Source organism: Rhipicephalus microplus, chromosome 9, assembly GCF_043290135.1.
Source record: "Rhipicephalus microplus isolate Deutch F79 chromosome 9, USDA_Rmic, whole genome shotgun sequence".
In the NCBI taxonomy this organism is placed as follows: Eukaryota; Metazoa; Arthropoda; class Arachnida; order Ixodida; family Ixodidae; genus Rhipicephalus; species Rhipicephalus microplus.
In genome coordinates this window covers 32,372,690-32,385,525 of record NC_134708.1, presented here as the reverse complement: position 1 = coordinate 32,385,525, position 12,836 = coordinate 32,372,690, and the positions used below count along the sequence as shown (strand labels likewise).

The 12,836-nt window shown below is 42.4% G+C and overlaps 1 protein-coding gene across 9 annotated transcripts in view; it reads right to left on the bottom strand.

Annotated features, from left to right (window-relative positions):
* Window positions 1–12,836, bottom strand: part of Creld (Cysteine rich with EGF like domains) — a 40,578-nt gene that overhangs the window by 1,424 nt on the left and 26,318 nt on the right. For 2 of the 9 annotated variants that reach the window (XM_075873431.1, XM_075873434.1), the window contains exons 9-13: window positions 10,083–10,178; window positions 8,261–8,275; window positions 6,460–6,477; window positions 5,504–5,518; window positions 61–2,971 (exon numbers count right to left, since the gene is read on the bottom strand). In XM_075873431.1, the coding sequence (XP_075729546.1) occupies window positions 2,751–2,971; window positions 5,504–5,518; window positions 6,460–6,477; window positions 8,261–8,275; window positions 10,083–10,178 (365 nt within the window). In that variant the 3' untranslated portion in view covers window positions 61–2,750. Of the gene's footprint in view, window positions 1–60; window positions 2,972–5,503; window positions 5,519–6,459; window positions 6,478–8,260; window positions 8,276–10,082; window positions 10,179–12,836 lie in introns of those variants that run through there. The other 7 variants (XM_075873435.1, XM_075873428.1, XM_075873436.1 and 4 more) reach the window with 7 other exon arrangements.

The following is a 12,836-nucleotide window of genomic DNA, read 5'->3' as shown; positions in this document are numbered from 1 at the left end:
AGAAAAAAACGTTATTTGTATGAGGCAACTTGCAAAACAGATCATGTAAACAACATGTGCTCTCTGATGAAATGTGGATGTTTATTTTATAAAGACCTTCAGTTCCTACATATCTACAAGGCATGAATTGTTGTAACGGCATATTGTGTTATATTCAAGATGTAGCATTTCATGAAAAACGTGCACATTTCTTCAAACATGCATTCCAAAAGTAGACTAGAAAAGAAGTCCTTCATCACTCGAAAGGGCACCAAAGTGAAAAAAAATCAGTTCAGAATGATCAATTATTTTCACGGCATTCTCAATTTCATAATTAGAGATAAATTATCATCAGAAAAATTGAAGGTCAGTGTGGCTTCTAATTTTCCCGTAAAAATGTTAGTGTCGTGTGTATGCCTGTGTAGCACATGTCCAAACTCCTTTATAATAGCTTTCCCACATTAGCGCAATCAAACTTCATAAAAACATTCCTTATCATGTCTCTAAATTCCCCAGAATGCACTGAAAGATCATTTAGGTAGTAGACGCTGCCGAAAGCTACGACGTCGCAGGGAATCTGAGCGGGAATCTCAAGAGCAACGTCGCCAACTATCATCTTTTCGCACACTTTCTTTAGAAGATATCTTCTTGCAACTCAACAGTGCTGTTCATATTGTGACACGGCCAATTTCTGAATACAGGTGGAATCGTTTTTCACCCCTCTGGTGTCCCTTCAAGAATGACAACCGCTGCAAGTCGAAATTTTTCTGGCGCAACGAGCAGTTCTATCTAGTTAAATGTGAACTTCTAGACAACTGTTCGTGAACTTGCTCTGCCACAGTAGACAGATATCTGCTACATGCTAAATACAGCACAAGTAGCAGAAGGACAAAAGAGGAGCAAACGAGATGGGCGCTGTACCTCTCGGTCTCACTTGGTCCTTATGTTGTTTGCGCTCTTATTACGATGAATCCAGACTATCTCACCCAAATATTTCTTTTACTAAATCTTCACTGGCTGAGGAGAACTTGAATGTGGGAATGTGTAGCAACTGTGCACTAGTGTGCCAATGGCGTTTCTACAGTCGACGTGAAAGCATCTCTATCATGAAATCTTTCAATGTTTTCGTTGAAGACAATACGGCTAAAAATAGATGACAAACCCCGAAAGCTCTCACTCTCCACAAAACGGAAACCTAGACTTGTGCAGGTGGTTTGCGAGTTTACAGTTTCGTGGTAATTCGGGAATATAAGTAGTATGCCAACTGGGATTTGCCAGGTCAATGTAAATGATAATTTTCTAGTAAAGACCCATCAAGCACACAAACTGAGACACCAGTATACTTATATAAAAATGAGGAGAGAGATATAGAGAAGGAAAATAGGAAAAGGGGCAAGGTTTACTGGAATATGTCCAGTTTGCTATTCCATATTTGGGAAAAGTAATGAAGGCATGAAAGAGAAAAAGAATAAAAACTAAGTCTATCAAGTACTCACAATGTATTACAGTTGAACCCTTTTATAAGAGGCATGTACCGGGCAGCAATTCTTGTTTCTTATCACCAGGTCACCACATATATGTTTCCTAATCAACCCCTATTTTAAAGTTGGCACCATGGTGTCTACTATACCCATTTGTCTGTTACATCAGGGTCTCTTATAAAGGGGTTCGACTGTACTGATAAACAAGGAATGTTAATACATGCATTCTCACTAGCACAACGCCCGTAGTCTTTGTACATAAGTTGTTGACAACAACAAATCAGACACTTTGATGTGCAATTTAGAGCCATAAGACTGACTTGCACAGTACATTATAAAAAAAAGACATGGCGATCACAGGAAATGAGACAGACCATAAAGTTTGACAACTGTATTCACACGTCCTCTAGACGACTGCTGAGGCAACAAATTGCACTAGAAGTAAAGAGCAGCCTGGTGGAAAAGTCAACTAAGCTGGCAAGTACCACTGCACTCAAGATATTTCTCGAACTGCAGGAGCTTAAAAACAAACATACAGACAGGACAGCACTCTCAACAAACAAGAAATTAAAAGGTTTCTAGCACCTAAGTCACCTTTCAAGTACCATCAACTAGCAGAGCTTACCTGTAATGCCTCAAATTTTTGTCGTCTAATAGATCCCTTGATAACCCTAGTATTTTTGAAACCTCCACAGCCTTGTACACTCAAACCTCCACATAACAAAACCAGATCTAACGAATTATCGGTAATAACGAAGCGAAGAATGGCTATGTCATAAGTATAGTGCTATAAATATATATTTATAATGAATTTTCAGATATAACGAAGTATTTTTTTGGCACATGTGACCTTGTTTTAATGAGGTTTGAGTGTATTTTGATTTCAAGATTGTACAAAGGTATACATACATTGTGGAGCTGTATGGTTTGAAGAGCTATGGTCACACCTGGCTCCGATTCTCTTTGTTTTTTTTTCATATGCCACTGCACATAAACTTTCCAGATCAAATGCACATGTGGCAGCAATTTGCTAGATTGTGCAATGCTGGTAGGCTGGCAATGTGACTGCCTTCATGGCAAGTTGGGAGCAGTATGCTGAAATGCCCTTTTAAAAACAACCAACGAACACATGTGCGTTTTTTGTTTTTTCAGCCCTGATGCGACTACAGCAGCTCACAACCCTTGAAAATGAAGAAGGATGTTCACAGAGAATCAAACAGTGTCGATTTGAAATGTCAAAGTAATGGCAAGAGCCGGAAAAAAACAACCGAAAGCCCACGAAGCCCGCCATCACCATGACACGACATTTCTGATGGTAGATGTGACGCTGTGGTCTTTCCAGTTGGACAGCGTGTACTCGGAAAAGCCGATGTACACGCCAACGCACAGCCCGATGGCACTGGCAACAGATGTGCTCCTCTTGAATATGATCAACGTTGCTATGCAGAGGCCGAGGTAAGTGGCATAGCGCGCCAGCAAGATGTGCAGCTCTCGCCACTTCTCGCCATTGTCTGGGAGGTGGGAAAAGTAGGAGGGAGGGGGTGGACAGATGCCACAGGTTTGTTGGCTCAAGCAAGCGACCAGTCGGGGGGCGAGAAAGCACAACCCATCACACCAGAATGAAAACAGAGCGTTCATGCTGTTTCTTCAGAACACATATTTTGTTAACGGGGCCCTGAGCCACTACAGCGAGTAATCATTAGATGACCTCGGCATCAGAGTTTGTTTTGCTCAAGAATCAATTGCCGCAAAAATATTTCAAGTTAGTCAAAAAAGAGCAGAGTTCAAGGAATTGGTTTCACGCTGTCTCCATTCTCTCCTCCCGATTAGTGCACTCTAAACTACATAGGAGGGAATGACACAACGTCATCACACATCACGACCTTCAGTGTGCGTTATTTGTGCCACGACTCTCCTTCTGATTCATGCGCACTAACGTGGCTCACTGTGCAATGCAAGCAGACAATGCAAAGCGCCCCCTCGTGCAATGGCCGGCTCAAGAGGGCACCCTGTGGCAAGCAGGGCATCTCATCTAAACGTTGCTTTCAATTTGCGTTGGCTATTGGCCAATGGCACGCTTTCTGTTGTTTGATACCAAACAGCAGACACCCCATACATTGAAGAGAGTGAGAGCAGGCCCATGTATGATGAGATGGAGCCTGAGAAAATGGCAACTTTGCACTCCGCTTTTACACTCTCCTTGCGACGCGCAACTGTGAGATTTGGCCAAGTCATTCATAGCAGCGTCTGCTTCCCACGGGATGCGTTTTCTCCCAAAGACTAAGGGTGGTTCATAACATCTTTAAGGGAAGACATCTGCTTTTGTATTTGTGGATATTACACTTCAGAGGTACGTAACAGTGACGTGTTGAAAACATATGGCAACAGTTAATATAATAAGCATGCTGCAACAATTTTTATTGGTTAAATCACACAAGCTGTTATTAAAGAAAGCACTGTCAGATTATATGTTTCAGTGTTTGCTGGGGATGCAAGCAATGTGGCAGCGTGATTGGCCTTCGCCCAAACGTGAAGTTTACATTTGTGGGTGCAATCACAATCTAAATTACTTTACGGTGTTTCATTTGGTAACCCCCAAGAACCCAATGACTTAGCCAAAACGTATCGTGCAACTAAGGAACTCAACGACGACTTGAAAGTGGTATAAAGTTGACTACATGATTGCAGCACGAGGGCACTTCAATGTACTACACTTTGCTTTGAGAGCGCCAGAATGCGTTTCATTATGAGAAATAAGCGAATGAACTTTTTTGCCCAGTTGTCCAGAAAAGAAATTTCACTTCGATACATCACAGTAAACCTATGAGCTTATGAGAACACAACATCAGGATAGATGGGCAAAAACTACAATACTACAAAGGTTATGGGAAAGGACTTGTGCAAGAGGTTCTACACGAGTAAATCAATTTTAGTAGTGAATGAAAGTTCCTTTGTACGAACATGTGTGGGCACTCGCCAGGCCTTACAAGTGGGACAAAATTAACAGAACAATCGACTTATTGGAGAACTTTAGCAAGATATGGAAATACAGTACACAAATACGCCACCATATAACCATTCCACTACTCCTTTCCCAGTCATCGACCTTCTGCAGGTGAAGACAACTCAACACAACAAATGCTTTTTCTAAAGCTACTGTGGGGTTGTCACACCTCATTGTTGCCAGTCAGCAAAGGCATTGTAAAGGAGACGCCTGTTGTGGCAGCGACGCAGGGTCACTTGAACAAGAGGGGGGAGAAAAACACAAGTGGGAAAGGATGAACACTACTGGACTGCCTTACTGCATTGGCGTATCGAATTTCCGTAACTTGCTAAATCTTTATATTTAAAAACCTATACTACATAAACCTGCTCGAAAGAGTTTTGCAAACACCTCACAACACCAAGACACTCTCATGCAAGACACAAACTTATGTAACTAGCTTGTCTTCTCAAGGTCAACTGTCGAAACACGAAGTGAAACATAAACCTATAGACTCAAAAGAACCAAAATATTCTTTTTTTTTTTTTACAGTAACTAATTTTTAAGCTCAAGTTTTCTGTTTGTTGAAACTTGAAAATTTTGGGAAGTTTTTACAACGAATTGGAGCTTTTAAATCAGACAACAGACAAATTTAAGTCTCATTAGTACAGTAGCCGTCTCAAAAGTGCCTTGGAAATCAATGTGCATTTCAGTCTGAAAGTCAGAGTTGACTATGAAAAACAGCTTCCCCTAGAGGCAACACAAATATAAAGACACAGATACATTATAAGTATAGGCACAGTTTGCAGGAACTGTACACCCGTGTTCCTTCTACCTTGAATATATATCGCAGTCCTGTGTGTTTTTGCAAGACCGAGACATTTCAAGCCCACCCACACGCGCACACACACACACACATACTAGAAAAGACTAAAAAAACTGCGGCTATGCAGCTGAAAAGCATAATCGCAGAAGCAGCTACTTCTAAGAACATACTTTCACCTGCCAAGCCGTTGCTCCCAGACACTTGGCACTGACATTTTGTGCATGCAAAACTTACCGTACTGGACGTCATCTATGAAAGACGTGAGACACACCAAGAAGGAAGAAAAGAACAGAATGAGCACAAGTGCCGAGCAGGGTGGGAAAGATGAAAAGGGCATGCAGACATTTTAGGACAAGCACCATTTATAAGAGTCTGTCACGAAGCACTATCACGGGCATGCATCGGAATAACTTTTGTAAGTAATCACCCATGCGTGCGAGCAATGAGCGAGCGAGTGAAGAAGCCGGACGAATTTGCCAGTTAGGCTGGCAACTAGTACACTATGTATTTCATATGCTAGATGATACCGAACAGAGTTAAAAACTATGAAGAATCCCTGTGAAGGCAAAAGAGAGTGCATGTTTCTAGCAACTTCGCAAAGAAGCCATCAGTATTTCTTGTACTCCGATAAAGGCCAACTGCAATGAAATTTGACTTGGGCAGAATAGGTTCGAAATGCGTAGAATATGTTAAGTAAGCAATAATAATGACAGTGAAAAAGCTTGCAATTGTGTATTCCCTTTGTAATTAGAGCACATAAATTTGACACATCAAGTTCATTGCTTTAACAGCATGTGTTTGGAGATGCCGATTGCACATAGAGAACTTTGCAGAACGTGATCATTACCTAACCTTGATTACCACCCACCATAGCGTTTTTCTGGCTCGATGCCCACACTGTTAGCAATTTGTTGCATATACTTATCCCCCGCAAGTTGTACTCTGCAACCTCTCACTGCTGCTAACTATCTTTGCCTCTTAAGCCTGGTGCAAACAATCTAACTTTTTATGCTTAAAGAACTGTCAGTGAGCTACAAGTTTTCTGTAGACTATGATGCAGATCACTAACAGGGCCTCCCCATAAGCATTTTTGTAGCACCCTGTGACATTTGCGATATGTCCAAGTTTTGATTTGATTTGAGGGACACACTACAGTGCGGTCGTGACAACGAGGCTTTGATGCGACTCACCTTCACCCTCCTCTTCATCTATAAAAGTGAGGAAAGCAGCAGGTGCAGATTGAGTGCAACAGAAAGTGCGACAAGACCAAAAAAAAAAGCAATAAAACAGGAGCGTTACAACATTCAAGACATGCAGCGATAGAACACAGTCGGAACAGTGGGTAAGAAGATAAGTCAAGCCAACTGCAACCAAGCTTGTATGTTTGACCACCAAGAAGGCTTAAGAAGACATGCTGGAGTGCAAATTGTGCCTCGAGGGTGACGCCCTATCTATTTTAAGATGGCGGCTGCCATCTTTGTAGGGGTAAGGTAAAACGTTAGCATTCAGCGAAGGAAGTCTTTTTTCTTCCCCAACTAACAAGTTTATTATGGCACATCTTTCCGGACTGTTACTGCTGAATTTGTGTCTTTGAGTTGCTGGTTTCTCCAAGGAACCTCGAAGTCTTGTCGAATTCTATTGGAGATCCAGTTGTTTACTCATCTCTATACTATTACTTTTGCCAAGAACGACTATCGGGGATTTTAGAATCGATTTAGTGTTTACAGTAACACAGCCAAACAACTTTATCTCTAAGTGGGCACTAACCACAAATGGCATGTTTTTGAGATAAAGGATGGGAAAGCTGTGGGTCCACTTCAGCAGCTTCAGCAGGTAAGGCAATGCAAGAGCTTTCACTGAAGGATTTTTTAAAAAACTTCTTTGTGTATCACCCACTGCTTTGCTTTTGTTTTTCTTCCTTTTGATCTCATTTCCATATGTTTCTTTACTTTTCCATAGCTTCTAACAAATCACGCGCACATTGGCTTAATTTCGCAAACAGTCCTTCGAACACTGTATGATGGGTGTTCTATTGAGTACTAGTACTGCTCAGCTTCGTTGACTAAACCAATTTTCAACCAATTATTTCAGTGAACAGAAGCAGTGTTGAGCTGCGCAACAGCAACTGCAGCTTTCATTTTCCTATCTCTCCAGCCTCGCAAGAACAAAGCGGTATAATGAATCTCTAGGTACATATACACATGCCTTGAATTCATACTAGACAAATACGCCAAACGGCATATCACAAAGAGCCCAGCTTTAGATACAGCAGGCGTACAGCAGCTTCTGTGCAATGCCATTTGGTCAAAGTGAGAATCAAGGCATCGCAAAAAGTTGGCAAGAACTTCTGCTTTTCATTAGTGTCATATATATTGCCGAGCATTTCAAAACCGGGACAAAGTTGTGGCGGACACTACAGTGCAGTACTCAGGAATCATAAAGTACTTATCATGGCATATGGGTATCCTCGCACTCCACTCCCATTGTAAACAGCCATTGCACTTGGGTGTTCGTCACTGTACTGCTATTAGTCGCAAAATTCTACAGACAAACTACCGCAATGTGCAACTAAATTTGATGTGTCTGACGTTGAAAATGAAGAAAAACAATGTGCCATTGTTACTATACTAGTTGCAAGAGGATGGGCTAGATGAAGACTTTGAGACATTAGGAGCCCGAGATGTTACCATATGCACTCGAGCTACGCTCATCACGTACCGAAAATATTCACAGGGCTAGTGTTTCAAGCTTGATTCCCATCTTTCAACGACCTGGTTCATTCGTCATGTGCTTAGAATTACTTTAAGGCTATTAATCACAAGAACCACACAATTACCAGAGCATATTTCAAAACGAATGATCTCAGACATTTACTATCAAATCTCGCCAATCTTAAGTTCAGTTGCAGTCAGCCAGTACGTATGCAGTACACAAGCTTACATGCAGCTTCGAAAAAAAGGTGTATTGGCAACCAAAAAAGCACTACCATACCTGCATCAGTTGCATCTGCAATTAGAAAGAGGATGAAATGAAACCGTGAGAACTAAACAAGCACCAGCCAAAAAAAAGATAATAGCAGAATACCTCACTCCGTGCAAAATAGACAATACAGGAAAAGCAAGGAAAGTAAAGGATTGTGCTCTGCATGCCTAAATGAATGTAACTGAAATGTGCATGTGCGTACAACTTACCTTGGGTAAAGAAATACTGAACACGCAAGGTTTGTGTGACAAAACACTAAGTAGTTGTTTATACTGCCTATCCTGTATAAATCTGCGCTGTTGTGCACAGTCAAATGCAGCACATACCCAACCCTAGGAGAGAAATATTTTTAACTGCGAGGCAACTTACCAGCAACACCTCAAGCCCCAAGAGATGGCAATCAACTAATTCAAACAGTCAATCAAATCAAGTGTATTGTAGAATAAATACCTACACAAACATTTTTTGTTTTGAATATTTGGAGTGCATAAATACCTATGTCTAATGTTTCTATGTAACTAGGATTATTATTACCAATTTTAAAATAACTACAGTTCTGTATGCCGCCTGTAAGAAAGTACTTAGCATTCATTGTATTATGATACTCATGCCCTCTTGCTTTGGTCTCAAAAGAGACTGGCAGTATTGTAAATAAATAAAATAAATAAATAAATTTTTACCCAGAGTGTACAAATTTTTAATGTGCAAATAGTATATGTCTACAGCTGCTACAATTTCAACCTATTCAGTGTTTGTCTGCAGTACTTAGCAAAACCTAATTAAGCCCTTTGTCAGTAAAAAAAAAGCAACGCGAATTGAGCAGTTGTCTCGCGTCTTACCGACAAGCGGTGCTAGCAAATATTGCTCCTGTAAATACATCGGCAAGCCAATTTAAGGCTAGTTCTCACAAAAGCCCAACATGTTAGTACGGATGATAGCAATGGAGTTTAGGTTAATTGTGGCCTCTAAAATATGTTTCAATCAGCAATAATGACATGACAGAAGAGAATTTTACATTCCCCCTTCATGGAGTTGAATACAAAAGTCGGTAAATATTACACTTCGCTATGTCATCATACACATTGTGTTCATTCCAAAAGTTTACTGAAATACACTCAAAGCTCATTATAGCAAAGTTGCATGCTACACAAAAATGACTTTGATATATTCGAAGTTTCGTTATAAAGGTTTATGTTAAAAAATATGCCTATTGCAAGACTATTTTTTCAAATACTTTGTTATAACCAATATTTCGTTATATCCGGTTTTGTTATATTGAGGTTTGAGTGTACTTGCCTCTTATACAGTACTATTTTCCGGCTTCTTGCATCAAAAGTTTCCTAGCTACTCTACCCAAGTGTAGCTTTGAATTAAGCATGTCTCGCTTGGGCTCACTAAACTTAGTTTTAAAAATATGGAAGAATTTTTTCTCTTCTGCTCCCTACAGCCTTCTGTTTCTTCAAATGGAGAACAAATAGGTTTTATACAAGGCCTTATTAGTTAAAGATCAAGCTGCAAGTGAAACTATGGAAAATGCTAGGCATGCAGTGACAAGATAAATAATGAGACTGTCATTATAGACAAAATGAAGTAAGACATTACAGCTAGACACATTGAGATGGGCGGGTTATGCCATTCACAGAACAGTCAATTTGTGTTCGGTTATTGCAAGAAGCGATTCGCAAAAGACAAGTGACTGAGGGATACGACGACGATACGACAAAAAAAAAAAAAAAAAAAAGAGGTTATGAGGTCGGAAAGCGTACAGGTGTTGGAGATGTGCTGCACACGATGATGGAGATGGCGTGACGATGTTGTGCGAATAACTCACCGATACAGGTTTTGTCCTTCAAGACGTAGCTCTTGGCACATTTGATGCAGTGGTCGGGTCCGTCCCCGGTGCAGCCTTCGCAGGCAAAGTCGCACACTGCAAGTCGTCGAGAGAAAAAACGCGGGAAGGTTAACAGCGAACAAAGTAGTACACTAGTCACACATGGAAGGTCGAAGTGCATGCAGCGTTTCTACGATTTGATACCACTCAAGGATATTATAAACAGCTGCATCGAAAAAAAAAAAGCATCGGCACGTAAGAGTTATAGCAACGATGACTCTAGACAGCTATAAAATTTGTGGAAACATTTCAGAGAGATCTTAACATCTAGATTGGTCTCAAAGACATCGCCCCTGCTGTGGATGTTCCAGTGTCTCGATGCCAAGGAAGATTTGTCTACACTGATTAGTGATAAGACCAAGTGAGAGAACGCTTCTAATAAAGGGATATGGTTTGTTCAGTACTGTTGCACCACTGGCATGATATTTGTTGAGCTGCAAAAGCTTGCATAGCATCTTTCCCTATAGGTGTACACACAAGGGGGAGGGGGTCAGGGTGATTGTCCCCTCTAATCAACAAAGGGGGGTGCTAAGTCGGCCTATAGCTTTACTTAATCAGACCTGTCCTGTCATTGCTTAATATGCAGGGCTTATTGACACGCCTATATTTTTACCGTAATGGCAGCCAAGAAGTTCTCAAGTTGCATTTCAAGAACTTTTACGCACAGAAAATACAAGGAACAAAGGCATGCTGCTGTAAGCAGTAGAAAGCGAGGGCGCCAGTCTGCATGGATAATGAAGACAAGTGCCTGGGCTGTGCTCACGCTCGGGGGTTTACACCGTTCTGGCAGGACCTCTGCCACTTGAGCCAGGATGGGACAACAATAAAGATCACTCTCTCATGTTCACAACTCTGCGTCATCTCTGAGGGCCTCAGCTGACCCCTGGCCTGGAGCTCACAACTTATTGCGTCATTTTCATTCTCGCAACCTTTGTGAAGCTTACTTTTCGAGGGGCGAGGGGCAATGAGATATTTTTGTAGCTGGCGCTCAATGAGCTTTTCGTTAGAGGGGCGCTGACACAAAATTTTGCGATTGAGCTAGCCAGCAGTATCGATTCTTGTCAACATACGTATATTATCTGCGAAATATCAACCGTCAATACAGCTTAGAAGGTATTTTAAAGTAATTTTGAAGTTTGCACGAGACATCCTATCCATCGCGCTATTGACAGCCTCAAAGGGGTCCATTAGAGAACCTCTACTTCCCTCACGTGACGACGCTGCAGCAAGTTATGGTGACATCATAGCCTCCATTTTTCTTTGGCCGAGTTGCTCACGAGTCTGTGGCTGCAGTGCACGAGTTGAAAATCTTGTGTTTGAAAACACTGCTGTCGCATTTTGTGTTCGAAGAAACTTCTTGATTGGCACCACGTGGAAGTGCGTCACTGTTCTGTGTGCTGACATGGTCGAGCGTCGCACCCACTAGGTGGTGATGGTTGCACCTGGTGGCTTGCCGTTTTCAAAACTGATACTGACATCGGTCGGTAATAACGAGTCTGTAATTAATTATCTGTCGCATAATGCAGAAACTGATGTGTTGCGTTATGACTAAAAGGCTCCCAAAAACACATTGCAGGAAGAAAAAAAAAAACGCGGGGCCAAAATTTTTGCGTCAGTACCGTATATACTCGTGTAAGGGCCGCCCTCGTGTAAGGGCCGCACCCCAACTTTGAAAGCGGATATTTCGAAAAAAAAAAAACAAAAGTTCAAAATGTCCCGCCAGAAAAGTGTAGTTAGTTCATTTACAGCCAGATGGCGCTGCACGCTTTTCCGCTTTTATTCTACTTCTGCCGACGCGCCGACCACGCTGTTGACAGCGCGCCGCCATATTTGCCTTGTGCGGCCTCTTTGTTGGCATCGTTCCTAGCATCGTGTCGATACGTTGGCAGCGCGACTTCAGATCGGTGTCGTCGGTGTCACTTTGTTGGTTGTAGTGAACCCTGCAGAAGCCAGCGCACGTGACGGACGATGGGCCGGCATCTGAGATCATTCACTGCAGCATTTAAGCTGCAAGTGATTGACTATGCCGAGGAGCACGGGAAGCGGGAAGCTGGACGAAAGTACGACGTCGATGAGAAGCGCGTGCGTTACTGGATGAATCAGAAAGATGCCCTCGCCGCTACTAACAGGAGCCGAAAGGCGTTTCGCGGGAAAAAGTGCAAGTACCCGCAACTCGAAAGCGAGCTCGTCAACTACGTCGTCGACACACGAAGGGACGGCTACGCCGTATCGACTGACATGATACGCGTCAAAGCCCTCAGCATCGCTCGCCACATGGAAATACCCCCGGCACAATTCAAGGCAAGTCGGGGCTGGGCTACGCGGTTTATGAACCGTAACCAGCTTTCTATTCGGCGCCGAACGACGATTTGCCAAAAACTGCCGCGCGAGTACGAAGACCACGTCATTAAGTTTCATCGCTTCGTGAATGCTCTCAGGAGGGAGCATGAATACGACCTGTCCCAAATTGGGAATGCGGACCAGACACCTGTGTGGTTCGATGCACCGGAAAGCACCACAGTGGATTTAAAAGGTGCGAAAAGTGTGTCTGTGCGCACGACTGGTGCAGAACGCCAAAGGTGCACTGTGATGTTGTGCATCACGGCAGACGGCAGGAGGCTTCCGCCGTACGTCGTATTTAAAAGGAAGACTCTCCCAAAAGAGAAGTTCCCTCAGGGAATCGTCGTACGTGCG